Below are 14,197 nucleotides of genomic sequence, written 5' to 3' on the forward strand. Positions count from 1 at the left end.
TCGAAGCGAGAAGTGTTGTCGCACGGATGTGTTACAACGCAGTTTTTCCAGTTAATAACCGTGGTCTCAGGTGTTGGTTCGTGTTTCAACTCCTAGGAATCCTGGTACCTTATATGAACCATAGATATACTTGTATACATCAATGAGATCGACACGTCGATAACATAGAATAGTTAGCGCATTTTCTCATTTACGGAAAATAAGGCCCTATTGTGCTCGTTATGTCCGTCTGTCCGTCCGTCCGTGACTTCATGTTTTCGTAGATTTTTAGAATACTTTAAAACGTGCCATGATTTAGATTATAGTTTTAGATTGGTTGAAGCTTGGCCTTTCCAAAAATATGTAACATGACCAAGGTTTTAATCTCAGGTCCTTATTACAGGACTTTGTCTTTATTGCGCCATGGGGTGGGTTTTCAATTTTTATGTATTTTCGTGAAATTTTAGGTTGACCGGAGCTACCGCGAAATGATCGAAGAATGGTTGTTCCGGAGCATCTGCATTATGTGAATAATAAGTGCCAGTTGTTCTGAAAGGATCATTTCGTGCTGCTCTGCATGATGCCGTGTTCTGCGCCTGCTCAGCAGCCTTTCTGACATGATCACTTCGTGCTGCTCTGCGTAAAGCCGTGTTCCGCGCCTGCTCAGCAGCCCTTCTGACGGGATCACTTCGTGCTGCTCTTTTTGATGCCGTGTTCCGTGCCTGCTCAGCAGCCCTTCTGACGGGATCACTTCGTGCTGCTCTTTTTGCTGCCGTGTCCTGTGCCTGCTCAGCAGCCCTTCTGACGGGATCACTTCGTGCTGCTCTGCGTAAAGCCGTGTTCCGCTCCTGCTCAGCAGCCCTTCTGACAGGATCACTTCGTTTTTCTCTGCGTGATGCCGTGTTCTGCGCCTGCTCAACAGCCTTCCTGAGGGGATCACTTCGTATTTTCCTCATCAATGCTGCGTGTTTTGCCTTCTTGTCATCAGGTTGATTGGGAGTACTACTTTTAGCTGGTCCAAACCCAGGAGATTGCGTTGACGATGCTCGTTTTGCATTGTGCATGAATGCCACACAGACTGACAGTGGATGCTGCAAATCAGATGTTTCCATTGATAAATGGGGCATTGCTCCTCAGGGTTGGACAGAAATTAATTTTCTAGCGTCTACTGAGACAATCGCTACATGAGAATTCCATAATTCATATTTCCTCATAATGAAAACAACTCATTAATTGTTCTTTGGTACAAATGAATGTACCAACACCTCTTCTCAAACATCAATTAGGAATTTTGATATGTAACTTTATCCTCAAATATCAATGTGACCCACCTTGTTTTAATGCATCTCCATATCATGACTATTGGGTCTTGTTAAGAATACGCACCTGAGCAATGTTCCTGTTAAGAATACGCACCCCAGCAACATCTAGGGTGCTTATTCTCAACAAGATACTACACTTTTGCAATTCAAGAATTTCGAAATATTTATTTCTTTAAATAAAATGTAAAATATAGGAATATATATAATATTTCCATACATATTTCCTCATATCAATAAGAACTCACCAGTTCTGTTACAATATCAGAGAGCAAGGAAGATTGACCAGCGTCGAGATAATCAAGAGCCTCACACGGCTCCTCCATCTTGCCAGGCCAGCAAGATGGAGATAGGGGAAATGAGTCATGATGAGATGGCGGAAGTGGATCATGATGAGATGGTGGAAGTGGGTCATGATGAGATGGTAAAAGTGAGTCATGATGAGATGGTGGAAGAGAGTCGTGATGAGCTCCAGGACTAGGTATTGACGAAGTCATGACGAGCTCCAGGTAATCACTTGCACAAGCCTGTCACAACAGTTGGAAACATTCAACATAGGAAAATTGAAGGAAGCTGTCATAAATAGACTATAAAAATGCAAATATACCATGCTTTGTTTATAGCTGTTCAGGTGTAAAAGAATGATTCATGATTAGTTTTTGACAGGTTCTCATTCATTAATATAAATAAATTACTCTTCAATTAAGACAATTGATACAATATTAAGGAATTAGATTATATTCAAATATTCAGAGGAATAGTAGGTATCTTGCATACCTCATCATAATCTTGTGATGGCTCCTCCTTCACACATACAGGCTCCATTTCTTTCTTAATGTTCTCAGTTCTAACTTCTGCACTTGAAGCAAGAGCAGCAGCATATGAATCTGCACAATAAAAATTATGATGCTCTTTCACACTAACACTATGGTTCACTTTCTAACACTTTCACTTTTTTCTAACACTGTGGTTCTTTAGAACTGCATAATGCTATAAGCTTTTATCATACAAAAATAATTCCCTCATGATTAAAGTTCCTTAGCACTCTTTTGCATATACCTATATGGTTCTTGTAAGTAAAAATTAATTGTAAATTTTAATCTAAATTCAGCTTAAAGAGTCTAATACTCACAAAATTTTGTCAACTTTACAACCAGCAGAACTGCGCAAAACTATGTATACAAACTTTAAGCTAACGTTTCAACAACATTTTTAATATATATAGCAGTGTCAGTGCTGATTAGGCCATTTGGGCCTGTCATCAATTCTTAACCATCCTGCCACCTTGCCAATTCTGACCAGAAGTGTCACAAGAAATGGGATTGAACCCTCAACTAAAAGTTCAAATCCTAGTAGTGTACAGTAAACACCGGGTCACCAAGCTCACCTCCAGACTTCCCTTCAACAACATCAGCACAAATTTGAGCAAGGCTTGGCACAGCATTGCAGCCCCTCTCCATGGCAGCAGCAGGAAGTGGTTGCACAACTTCAGAATTGAATGTGTTACTTGCCATCATTGCAAACTCCATCCACCTAATTAACATAATAATGATATATATTAAGCCTCACAATTTCCATTCAATTCATATTAACCAATGAATTTGAATGATCAGAGAGCAAATTTCTCAGCTGAATAGACTATAATAATGCAAAATGCAATTCATGCAATTCATTCATGCATAAATGCAAATGCAATTCATGGGAAATAATTTTTATCTTATATCTATTTTCAATAAAAAATGTATCATAGCAACTGATATTGTAACACTGGTATGGAGTGGTAGCAGAATAATGAGCAGAATAAATAATAACTTCTAACCTGACAGGTATCAAGAGAAATTTTTATTCATTGTTTGCTGGCATTATTGTGCAGCAATGAAGACTTGTTCCTCCTAATCCCTTCAACAGGATGGGGATATTTTTAAGCCACACATCTGTAGGCAGATATATCAAGATTAATACATTGAATGCTGATCCTGAAGCAGCCAACTGTGCACTGGTGCAATTCTTTTTGAGTTCCAATTTAAATTTCTAATTTAGGTACCATCAACCGGGGCTACTCGGGATGGGCGAGGTAACTTGGGACAGTCCTCTGACATGGCGTAAAACTGTTTTAGTAGCAAAACTAATTGGAATATTGCAAAACTAAATATAGTGGCGTAAATGTCAAAATTTTTCCTATCCATGTAGTATAAAGGAAGTTCAAAAATACTACATTTACTAGCTTTGAAAAATTCCTGAAAAAAATTGTGAAAATGATATTTTGAAAAGTTACTTGTGCTAAGGTCTGTAGTAAAAAAAATATTTGCTGTATTAAAAAATTTTGCTTACAAAAAAGTGGCAGACAAGTGTCAGGATGAAAACTTTATTTGTGGAATTTACATACCTCAATCCAAAAAAAATTGTGGCCATTTCCGCACAGCAGGGCTAGGTACTCAGGACACCCGCCCGGAGCTATTTGGGACACCCCAAAAAACGCATTTACAGTAGAATCTCAGCATAGGCTCCAGTTAAGAAAAAAATATATTAAAAATAAAGAATATTGATTACATTTACCTCGCTCAGCAAAAAAATTTCACTTATTGAAAAATTAGTGCATCATCGGTCATCACAAAATAGTGCATAGAATATCACATTTAGAATTGTGCACCAGGAATCATAGAATGAAAAGTAATTGACCTAAACTATGATTTATTTCTGCAAAACATATAATGGTTGTCACTAAAACATTCCTTTCTGTTTCAGGTATGTTTTTCACGATCTTTTTTTATAGCAAATTCACTTAACCCAATTAAAATAGTGTGAAATTACAAGCCGTCCTGTAAGATTACAGATACAGAAGAAATGCTATAAGGCTGCTGATAAGAAGCCTGCAATGGACAAGGTTGTTGTAAATGCTCAATGGCATGTTCATGGATACAGTAATATCGCATCAATAATACAGTAATATCGCATCAATAATATGGTAATTAATGCATATGGTAATATCATATCAATAAAGGAAAAACAAGTAAAAATCACAGAAAATGTCATTTATTCTACCTCTACAATCATCTACAATGAAAGAGGAGGACTTCGGAGTACTGTTAGTATTGGATGAGTACACTCTGCTTGCTTCAAATGTTTTAAAATGAAGTTTTATTCCAAGTGTCCCGAGTAGCCCCATCGAATGGGGCTACTTGGGACACTATTTTTTTGCTTCTGGCACCTTACAAATAGCATATGGAATTTTTTTGGAGAAGCCATGAGATAGCTCTTGCAAAGAGCTTTGAAATGAGCCTAAACTTGTTTATGAAATGTTCCATGATGAGAAGTCATGAATGAAAAACATTAGAAATCGTCCCGAGTAGCCCCAGTTGACGGTAATTGATATACTTTTTCTGGCATAAGAATACAATAGTTAAACACATTTTTCTATCATTTCAAACAGTAACATATTATTATCAACACAATGTGCTCAAAAAGGTGATAATATCAATTTATGGGGTTCAATTAAATAGTGGTTCATTTGAATAAACAACCCACCCGTGGGTCATTTTGCACTCAATGTGTAAAGAAATGGAGAAAAGTTTAAATATTAATATAGTTTACTTACTGGAAAGCACCTAAAGAGAGAAACATAATTGAGAGATTGTTTTCAAGATTATATGGTAAATCTGACTTTTTTTAGCACATTTTCTCATTTTTGGAAAAAACGTGCTATTGTGCTAGTCATGTCCTTCTGTCTGTCCGTCTGTCCATGACTTCACGTTTTTGTTGATGAGAAAATGTGCGCTCTGTCACTTACTGCAGCAAGTACCGAGTTTTGTTTTTTAGATTTCTAATTTATGATTCCCATAAATAGAACAGTAACATACCCTGGACACAAGCATCAACATGCATAGATATTGATAAGAAAAATTTTATTTTTAATAAAGAAATTTATTTTATAATTAAATAAATGATTTTTCAATTAGATCAGGGAATTATAAATGAACTGGTATCTAAAAAAAACTCTCATTGCTGCTATGTTCCAGAATGTATAAACATTCAAAGTTATGATTATTTATGAGTAGTTTCTACCAACATGCCATGCACTGCACCTCATATCAGCTTTCAGGTGTTAATAAAAGTCCAGCCAACCTGCACAGCATGTAGCCCCTATTGGCCCCCTAATGGCCAAGATAGTCAAGCAAAAACGAGACTGCAGTGTTGGTATAAAAAAAATACTCATGGGTTAGTTTTTATTGAGCACAGTTAGAAATTGATATAAAAGTGATCAGTGCAGGTGCATGGTAGAAAAAGAAGTGAGAATCTGCTTTGTATTTCTAGCAAGCAAACTGTAATTTATTCCTCACAAGTTGTTAAATACCTACATCAATAAACACAGGGTGTATGGAAAGTATGTGATATCTGTTTATTAAATGTGTAGTTAGATGATGTTGTTACCGGAGGTTAAATAAGGCTACTGTGTAGCCCAACCTTCATGTCTCTCTTTACTAATTATCATATTTCTTTAGTTCTCAATCCAACTCAATTTAAATTAAATATTTTTTTATCTTTTTCAGTGTAGATGACCAAAGTATCATTTGCAAACTTGAATTATCACTCTTAAGTATTTGGATTCCTACTCAGTACATATCTCACTCAGCCTGGGCACTCAGTTGCACTGGTGAGTGTCATAGAAATTTATTTCATTTATTCATTGATTATTTAGGTTAAGTTTTGTCTTTGTTATTGTGCTAATTTCATTGATATTAATCTTTTGTGTTCCCTTGCATTTTACTTTGGTTGTGTTCATCTCTGACTGATATGGTTTAGTTTGAAGAAGTTAATTTATTATATTGTATTATGGTTATAATTAATTCCAGTAAGCTTATGTTCTCAATTCATCTTGCAGTGTTCCTTTATTTATCTGTTCTCTAGTGATTCTTTTCAATTCAATCCTCATGCAAGTACTAATTAGTTTTAAAAATAAATTTACAATATGGAGATGAGCTTTTACTAGTTTTATGGAGTTTAATGGTTCTTGCTTTGTTTACATTCTACATCCCATCAGGTTATCAGTCATTCATGATTTGCATTTTTATTTTGTTCTTTCTGTTTGCAGTTAAATCTACTCATCTCCACCTGTCCATGCTCCTTACATCCTATTAACTAGCACATTTTCATTACACTCTCCAAATTAATTCAATCAGTCTTTTGCAATTTTATCAAGTTATGTGTTTATTCACTGTCCCATATTTTAGTTCAATTTATTAGAACCAGTCTTTCATTTTCCTTTATTCAGAATAGGGTTGTTGCTATCTAGTCAAGAAGCAGATAACAGGTTTATCTCACCTGCGGTACGAGACATTTTAGACCAGGCAACATTTGGCATCTCCGATGGGATTCGAACCCGCGGCCTCTGGATTGGAGGCCTCTTCACTGCCACTTGATGTTTCAGCCCTTTTTTTGGCTGAACAAAATTGGGTGGCATTCCCATGAGCATTAGAGAAAACCAAAGTTCGAGGATGCTGGTCCTGAACTCCTGATTCCGTGTTGCTTGACCAAATGATTGATTTTGGTCTCTCTTTCTGCAAGTCATTTGCCATTAGCATGAGATTAGTGAAATTCATGCATTTATTTTTACCACCAGAAGTCACCCTCAATGCCTGCTCAGCATCAATTATTTTTACTTTGAAGGAAGGTGGAAGTGATTCAAGGAAACGCTGCCGCAATTGTAGAGCCCATTCTTTTTTATCACCAGGATACCCTCATTCAGCTAGCTCAACCAAACACATTCCAAAGATGTCCCAAGGTTCATTCATGTTAGGTGTTGCTTCCTGCAACTCTCTTCTCCAGTAATGCTTGCCTCCCACTTTGTGGGTTTTGTCATAGTCAAGTAGCATTTGCTTCATTGCCTTGTACTTGAGTTTACGCCAACCTCTAACTTGGTAGACATTTAGGAGGTCACCCTCAAGAAACTCGGCAAGCTTCTGCGTTTGGTCATAAGAATTACCAGAAAACTTTCTTTGGAAATAGGTCTCTCAATGGGCATTAAAGGCCTAATACTGAGGCTACATAACACAATAGAAAGATTTAAAAAGTTTGCATATCTAATAGGTTAAAAAATTTAAAATGTGACCCACGAAAAAAAGCTATTATTTAAAGCCTGTCAGAGTACCCCCTCCAATTTTTTCATTTGCTGGTTAAATAACTCCAGGTTTTGATGCATTGTAGTAGAACTCTTCTAGTTACATATGCAAATGACAAATTTTAGGAAAGTGTCATAGTATGCAAATGGGGGCACCACCCCCAAATGGGGGAACTTAGACCACCTAATGTCAGCCCTGACGGGGTTACATAGACCAGCTCGGAAGTTAATATAAAATTACCATATATAACATATTTTATGTTTGACAGCCTGTTCATGTTTTTTCTTTATGTTTCAGACTCTACAGAGTCTTATATATGGTAATTTTAACTTAATTTCCAAGCCAGTCAATATTACCCCATCAGGGCTGCCATTAGGTAGTCACATTTCCCTCATTATGGGGCGGCACCTCCCATTTGCAAGCTATGGCACTTTTCTGAAGTTTGTCATTTGCATATGTAACTAGAAGAGTTCTACTACAATGCACCGAAACCTGGAGTTATTTTACCAAAAAGTATAATTGATTTTACCACCCGGTCTAAGATACCCCAAGAGCTGGGGTAACAAAGACCATCACTTTTTACAACACTTCTCTTTAACTTCACTTCTTGTTTGTCTGTCTGTTTGTCTGTCTGTCTGCTACAAATCTTGTAATCAAAATTTAATACACTTCTACTTATCCTATCGATCTGAAATTTTGCCCACTTGTGTAAAGTTGGAGACAATGCATGAATCAAATGTCAAAATAAATGATTTTAGAAATTAAAAAAAAAAATTTTTTCAATATTAAAAAAATTAAAAAAATAATTTTGTCAGCTACAAATCTTATAACTGATATTTGACACACTTTTACCTGTCTAATTGATCTGAAATTTTGCACACTGGTGTGAAATCAGAGGCAATGCACGAATCAATTAACAGAATAAATAATTTTGAAAAAATTTATATATCAAAAAAATTTATATATTAAAAAAATTGAAAAATTAATTTTTTTAATTTTCGAAAATTAGATGAGAAATTCATTGTACATCTGTAAGATTGGAGATACTGGATTCTTTGGAAGTGTTGTCTTTAAAAAGTAATTTTTAAATGTATATTTTTTTTTAAATTACATAAAGACTATGAGAGGCAGGAGCCAGCAATTTATGGTGAGTGAAGCTAGAGTATAGACCTGTATTTTGCATGTTTCAATTCAAGTTTAATTTAGCTAGTAAAAAAATGGCATCATTTATAAAAAAACGTGGTCTAAGTTACCCCATTTTACGGTATATATACATGTCATGCTCAAGCCAAACTCATCTGCAATTAATGACAAGTTTTGGCTCAAACACTGATACCAGATTTTTTCTCAGAGACTGAAGTACTGGTAGCCATATATCTCCCTTAATAACAGTACCCTAATGATATTGAACCATATTAAGATTGAATAGGTTTCCTTTTCATTTACTTGTTTAAATTTAAAACAAAATTTTTTTGTACTGTGACTGCATTAGATTGATTTTCCAAATGCAATTTAATTCATCAATATGGGTGTCTTTAAAAAGTGTAAATAAATCCTGGAATTACACATTTAACCCTTTAGCAGGCAAGTTGCTTAGCAGGCAAGTTGCTTTACATGTTAACAATCAACCCTCTGCCAATTACCAATTGTCTGACCATCATTCCCTTCATAGCACCATCCACTACTATGATCAAGAATTAACATGTGAGCATTTAAATGAAAGTTTTGAGTTGGTCCACAAAATCAACACTCATTCCACATTTTTTATAAGGCAGAAGTAAGATTATCTATACAATGATATGATCATAGGCTTTTATATATTACCATCAATATAATTTTGCAAAGATGGACATTTGCTACATTAACCCTTTAGAGCACAAATTACCTAGCATGGTCATTTGAAATCTCATTCCAAAAAAAGCCCAGCTTGTTCCCTGATTTGTGTTTGAGGTAACATTATGATGAATCTGCCAATAACCAATCATCTGCTCATCCATCCATACCTAGCTTCACCCCTGCTTTGCCCAAGAATAGAAATATGAGCATTTAAACAAAAGTTTTCACTTGGACAATGAAATTGATGCTTTTTTCTGCATTTTTCGAAAAGTTAGAAGAAGTAATATAAATTAATTCAATATAAAGCAGCTTGATAAATTATCTATTTATATTTGAATTCATAAATTAAAAAAATTTTTTGATTTCTTATAGTGCAGTGAAAAAATGAAAAATTCCATTTTATGGCATTTTCCTCTGCGATTTCATGAATTGATCCATGAATCTATGAATTTATCCATATCCATGATTCCTCATAATGGATCCAGAAATTAACATTTTTATGCACATTCCTATGCTAGCCTAGCCTGCAAAAGGGTAAAATTTGTATCTTATGGCTTCAAAAATGGCAGGAAAATTTTAGTAGCAGCTTGAAAAGTTGTTGTTTTTCTCTGAGTCCCAGTCATACCAGGAAACCCACACTGGGCAGGAAAGGAAACAGAATCTAAAAAATCTGTGGTTTGTCACTATCACTCCAATCTATATATCATTTGCAAAAAATGCCTCAATGCATAGTTTGCTATAGGTCAAGAATTAAATCGAAAGCAAAATCTGGATAAGAAGCATGTGAACATCTCCTCTATTGATAATCAAATGAGTTATTTCCTTCCTGAATGAGCAAATATAATCTAAATCTGAACTGAACATTTCAGCTGAACGTGAAATAATAGCTTGATGCATGTAGTCCATATACAGTTCCTGGCAGTACAATTTGAACTGGTGCCACCGCCACCATGTGTGGTTGTCGTCTGGAGCATAGTGGCAAACCAGTGATCTTTAAGAATGAGTTCATTTTTAATTTTCTCATTTACCCAAGATTTAAGCCAATATCTTAGGTAGGCCTATGTATGATGATGCTGGTATCCACGATACTTTTCTGGTCTATTTCTAGCACTTGAAATTGAACTTGAAGGAGATTCTAAAGAAACTCTCTGCTTTGCAGTTTGCCACTATGGTCTGGAGTAGTCACTAGTCAGACTGTCAGAGGTGCATAAAAACGAAAAAGATTTTTTTATATGAATTTCTTTGTTAACTGAGTTTAATAAACTGTATTTTGATTGTTTAACATTGTTGGTTATAAATTTGTTTTGCAATGCATAGGCTTAATTTGCATTCATAAATTGTATGTTTACCCCCCCCCCCCCCTAGTGGTGGGCACAGTTTCGCTAACCACTTATCAGAGAAGCTAACTTTTTCCTCATCGGATTAGCTGTCCAGCTAACTTTGAAAAACTTTAGCGGACCAATTAGCTTCCGCTAAATTTAGTTCCGCTAACTGGAAGCCCGCTAAAAATGTTTAAAAATCTCTGATTTAATTCTAAATATCGTAAGCCGTGTGCCACGCCCACACTGACGGCTGACTACGTCATCATATGTTCGTCAGCCAAACACGTCTTGTGTTACTGCTACTGTGCTACATTGTCCAAGGCACAGAATTTGGTGAAGACCTGGCTGGAAAGCAGCTCGAAGGAGGAATTGACTGACGTTGCCTTCTTGGTAAAGCAGGTGTTGATGAACCTTCCGTTAGGTACAACACAGCCATCCCATCCAGTGCTCAGTTGATTGCAAGTGCCTGTTTTCCATAGGCAAGGACATCTTGAGTGCCAAGAGAGCCACGCTGTCAGATGCCAACTTTGAGAGGCTGGGCCTATACTTTCAAAAAAAGTTAAGAGATCGTAAGTTCATCAGCCAATCATTGGCGGCCTTTCTAGCAAAATCCACCAATCATAGACAAGAAAATAGAGCGTAAGTACTTATGTTCACTTAGCGAGTTGTGAAAGTATGGCCCCTGATGTTCATGAAAGGCAACAATCATCACCTCAAGGAGATGAAGGCGAAGGGCAAGCCAGAGTAAAAGGAGTGCATAACCCTGGTGTAACCTTAATAGTTTTTACTCGTTTAGTAAACTGTATGTTGAATGCCTAATTTCATTTGTTCATTTAATTATTTATGTTACGTACATCTTGATCACCTGATCTTAGCATGCTACATCTTTTTGGAAAGCTCCTTTTCAAGGCTGAAAGTTCAGCTTTCTAGGCCTGTTTTTCAGAGTTCCCACCCCCTCCCAAAAAAAAATAATAAAGTTAGGCCAAATCTAAATTTATATATTAAAAGTTAGTGGTTAGTGGCAAATTCCGCTACATTTTTTGGTGATATATCGGTTTAGTGTTATTGAAGCAAACTTTTCAGTTAGCGGATTAGCGGTCAGCCGGTCATCAAAGCTAACTTTTAGGTTAGCTGTGCCCACCACTGCCCCCCCCCCCAAAAAAAAGCATTCTTGATTGCCATTTGCCACTATTAAGTCTGGAGTCTCTGGAGAGAAGTTTGGTAATGCATTGAGAATCTTAGCTGTCCATCCTATCAATAGATTTTTACATACATTTTTCTGAATCCCCTTGACCTTATGGTTCCAAAATATAACTGGGCTAAAGCTTTGCTAGAAGCTAAATCATTTGCAAGACATTTGGTGATGGGACAGTCAGCTGGTACAGGCTCAATAATCATGATTAAGGCCTAGGGGTTAGCAGATATGATTTCCTCAGGTATTTCAGCAGAGAGAGCAGGAGAAGTTGACCTCTGCCCAGAAGTAAGAACGGTTTCAGAGTCAGTTAACTCTTCCTCTCCTACAGTCCTACGGTAGCAAACAAGAATAAGATGGAAACCCTTCAAAATTTGCCCATATCCCAGCATGTTGCATTTCTGTCAGTCTGTCAGGCTGTCACATCTGTGCATGGTGGTTTTTGAGCAAATCCTTGAGCATTTAGCCCCAGCACTCCAGCAGGCACTCTGCAGGCACTGTGGCGCTCCGAAGCAGAAAAAAACCTAGATCTATGCTTTTTGCTTCCCACTAGGTTTCTAGGTTTTTCATTAACAAACTGATCCTAATCTAATTTTTTTTTCAGAACGGTGCACTGAAAGCAGAAATCAGTCAACAGTTATAGCCAAGAAAGGGAGAACTGCTACGAGACTTACGCGATGGAGCCATCTACAGGAGATATGAAAGTAGATTACTGGATACAACTATTCAGGAATGATCACGATTCACAAATAAATATTACTTACTAAGTTAGTAAAGTTACTATGCTCATAAAATGACGACTAGCTTAGGCAGTTATCACTTATCATTAATCCACTCGAGGAGAAACTGGAGATTGGAGTAAGAACAGCACCTAGCAGTCAACGCACTTCAAAACTGTTACAATTTACGTGAATTAATTACGCGCCAGTCATGGACTATAGATGTAACGGACTATAAACAAAGGACAATAAGGTAGACAACACTTAAAAGAATTTCGCACGCGTTAAAAGGGTTGAAAGCCTTAAATTTACATTATTATTTTCGCTTTCAAAACATACATTTTATCTCCTATGTATATTGATTATCGGCTGCCATTCTGCAACAAAATAATGTGTCAATCAGTCTAAATAGTCATGGCAACAACTCATTGCTATTTAAATTAAAAACTCATTAAGCAATTCAAGTGTTTTTTTCCTTCCTAATTTTTATTTGTTCATAATTCTCTCGTTTAATAATTTTATCACAACAATTATACCCTTGACTTCAGGTTTGTTTGAAGAACTTCGAAAGGCGATGTAGAGGAAATTCTGGTAAATTTTAGTAGACCGAATTGAATTGACAGTTCTGAGACGAATTTCCACTGAAAATGTTCCACGTATACTTTTTTTAAATTGAAACCAATCTTGACCTAATAAAATGAAGGGTAGTTTTTTTCGATATTATTCAAACTTCAAGTAGTTCCCTTCGATATTATTTAGCAAATTATGGCTACTTTTCACAACACTTCTCTTTAACTTCACTTCTTGTTTGTCTGTCTGTCTGCTACAAATCTTACAGTCGAATTTTAACACACTTCTACCTGTCCAATTGATCTGGAATTGTGCACACTAGCGTAAAGTTGAAGACAATGCATGAATCAATTGACAGAATAAATAATTTTAAAAAGTTAAAAAAATTTTTTTTTTTTCAATATTAAAAAATTTAAAAAATAATTTTGTCTTCTACAAATCTTATAATCGAAATTTAACACACTTCTACTTGTCCAATCTATCTGAAATTTTGCAGACTTGCGTAAAGTTGGAGACAATGCATGAATCAATTGACAGAATAAATAGTTTTGAACATTTAATTTCTTTTATGCATTAAAATAATTAAAAAATTAATTTCTTAATATTCAAAATTAAAATTATAAATTCGTTGTACATGTTTTACATTGGAGACACTGGATTTTTAGAAGTGTTGTCTTTAAAAAGTAATTTTTAAACGTATATTATTACCATCTGCGCACGCACGAGTTTGCCAAATTAATACAACAAGGAGATAATTAACAACTAAATTATAGATTGATGTTATCATTTTTCGTGCGTTGTCATAATTTTTTCATCGTTTGATTTCATTTAGCTTGTTGAAAGTTAATTTTCAGCTCCCTTACAGATTAGAAGCCAATTAAAACAAAGCTATTTCTTGACATCTAAATAAGTATTGGGAAGTAGTCATTAATTAACCCATTAATGACGAGAATTATTTTCTGAATTTTTTTTCGGTTCCTTGTGAGAATATTATCATTTGTGATGGTAATAAGCAAAAAGTATGTTCATATATTTATTTTTCGTTGTATGTGAAAAATTATAGCTTGGTTCCATATGGAACCGCTCGGCATTAACATAACGTTTCTTCAAACAACACTTTTTCCGATAGTAAATCAAGCAAGGT

The 14,197-nt window shown here is 35.7% G+C and overlaps 1 protein-coding gene across 8 annotated transcripts in view; it reads right to left on the bottom strand.

The window, feature by feature from the left end:
• Positions 1-230: 230 nt before the first annotated feature.
• Positions 231-14,197, bottom strand: part of LOC108666217 (translation initiation factor IF-2-like) — a 15,943-nt gene continuing 1,976 nt past the window's right edge. For 2 of the 8 annotated variants that reach the window (XM_018153051.2, XM_018153050.2), the window contains exons 2-6: positions 3,118-3,232; positions 2,686-2,831; positions 2,076-2,185; positions 1,547-1,825; positions 231-1,070 (exon numbers count right to left, since the gene is read on the bottom strand). In XM_018153051.2, coding sequence (XP_018008540.1) covers positions 423-1,070; positions 1,547-1,825; positions 2,076-2,185; positions 2,686-2,827 — 1,179 coding nt within the window. In that variant the 5' untranslated portion in view covers positions 2,828-2,831; positions 3,118-3,232 and the 3' untranslated portion in view covers positions 231-422. Of the gene's footprint in view, positions 1,071-1,546; positions 1,826-2,075; positions 2,186-2,685; positions 2,832-3,117; positions 3,365-3,684; positions 3,801-14,197 lie in introns of those variants that run through there. The other 6 variants (XM_018153054.2, XM_018153048.2, XM_047882744.1 and 3 more) reach the window with 6 other exon arrangements.

The sequence above is a fragment of the Hyalella azteca genome, unplaced genomic scaffold (genome assembly GCF_000764305.2).
Source record: "Hyalella azteca isolate HAZT.00-mixed unplaced genomic scaffold, Hazt_2.0.2 contig11229, whole genome shotgun sequence".
Classification (NCBI taxonomy): Eukaryota; Metazoa; Arthropoda; class Malacostraca; order Amphipoda; family Hyalellidae; genus Hyalella; species Hyalella azteca.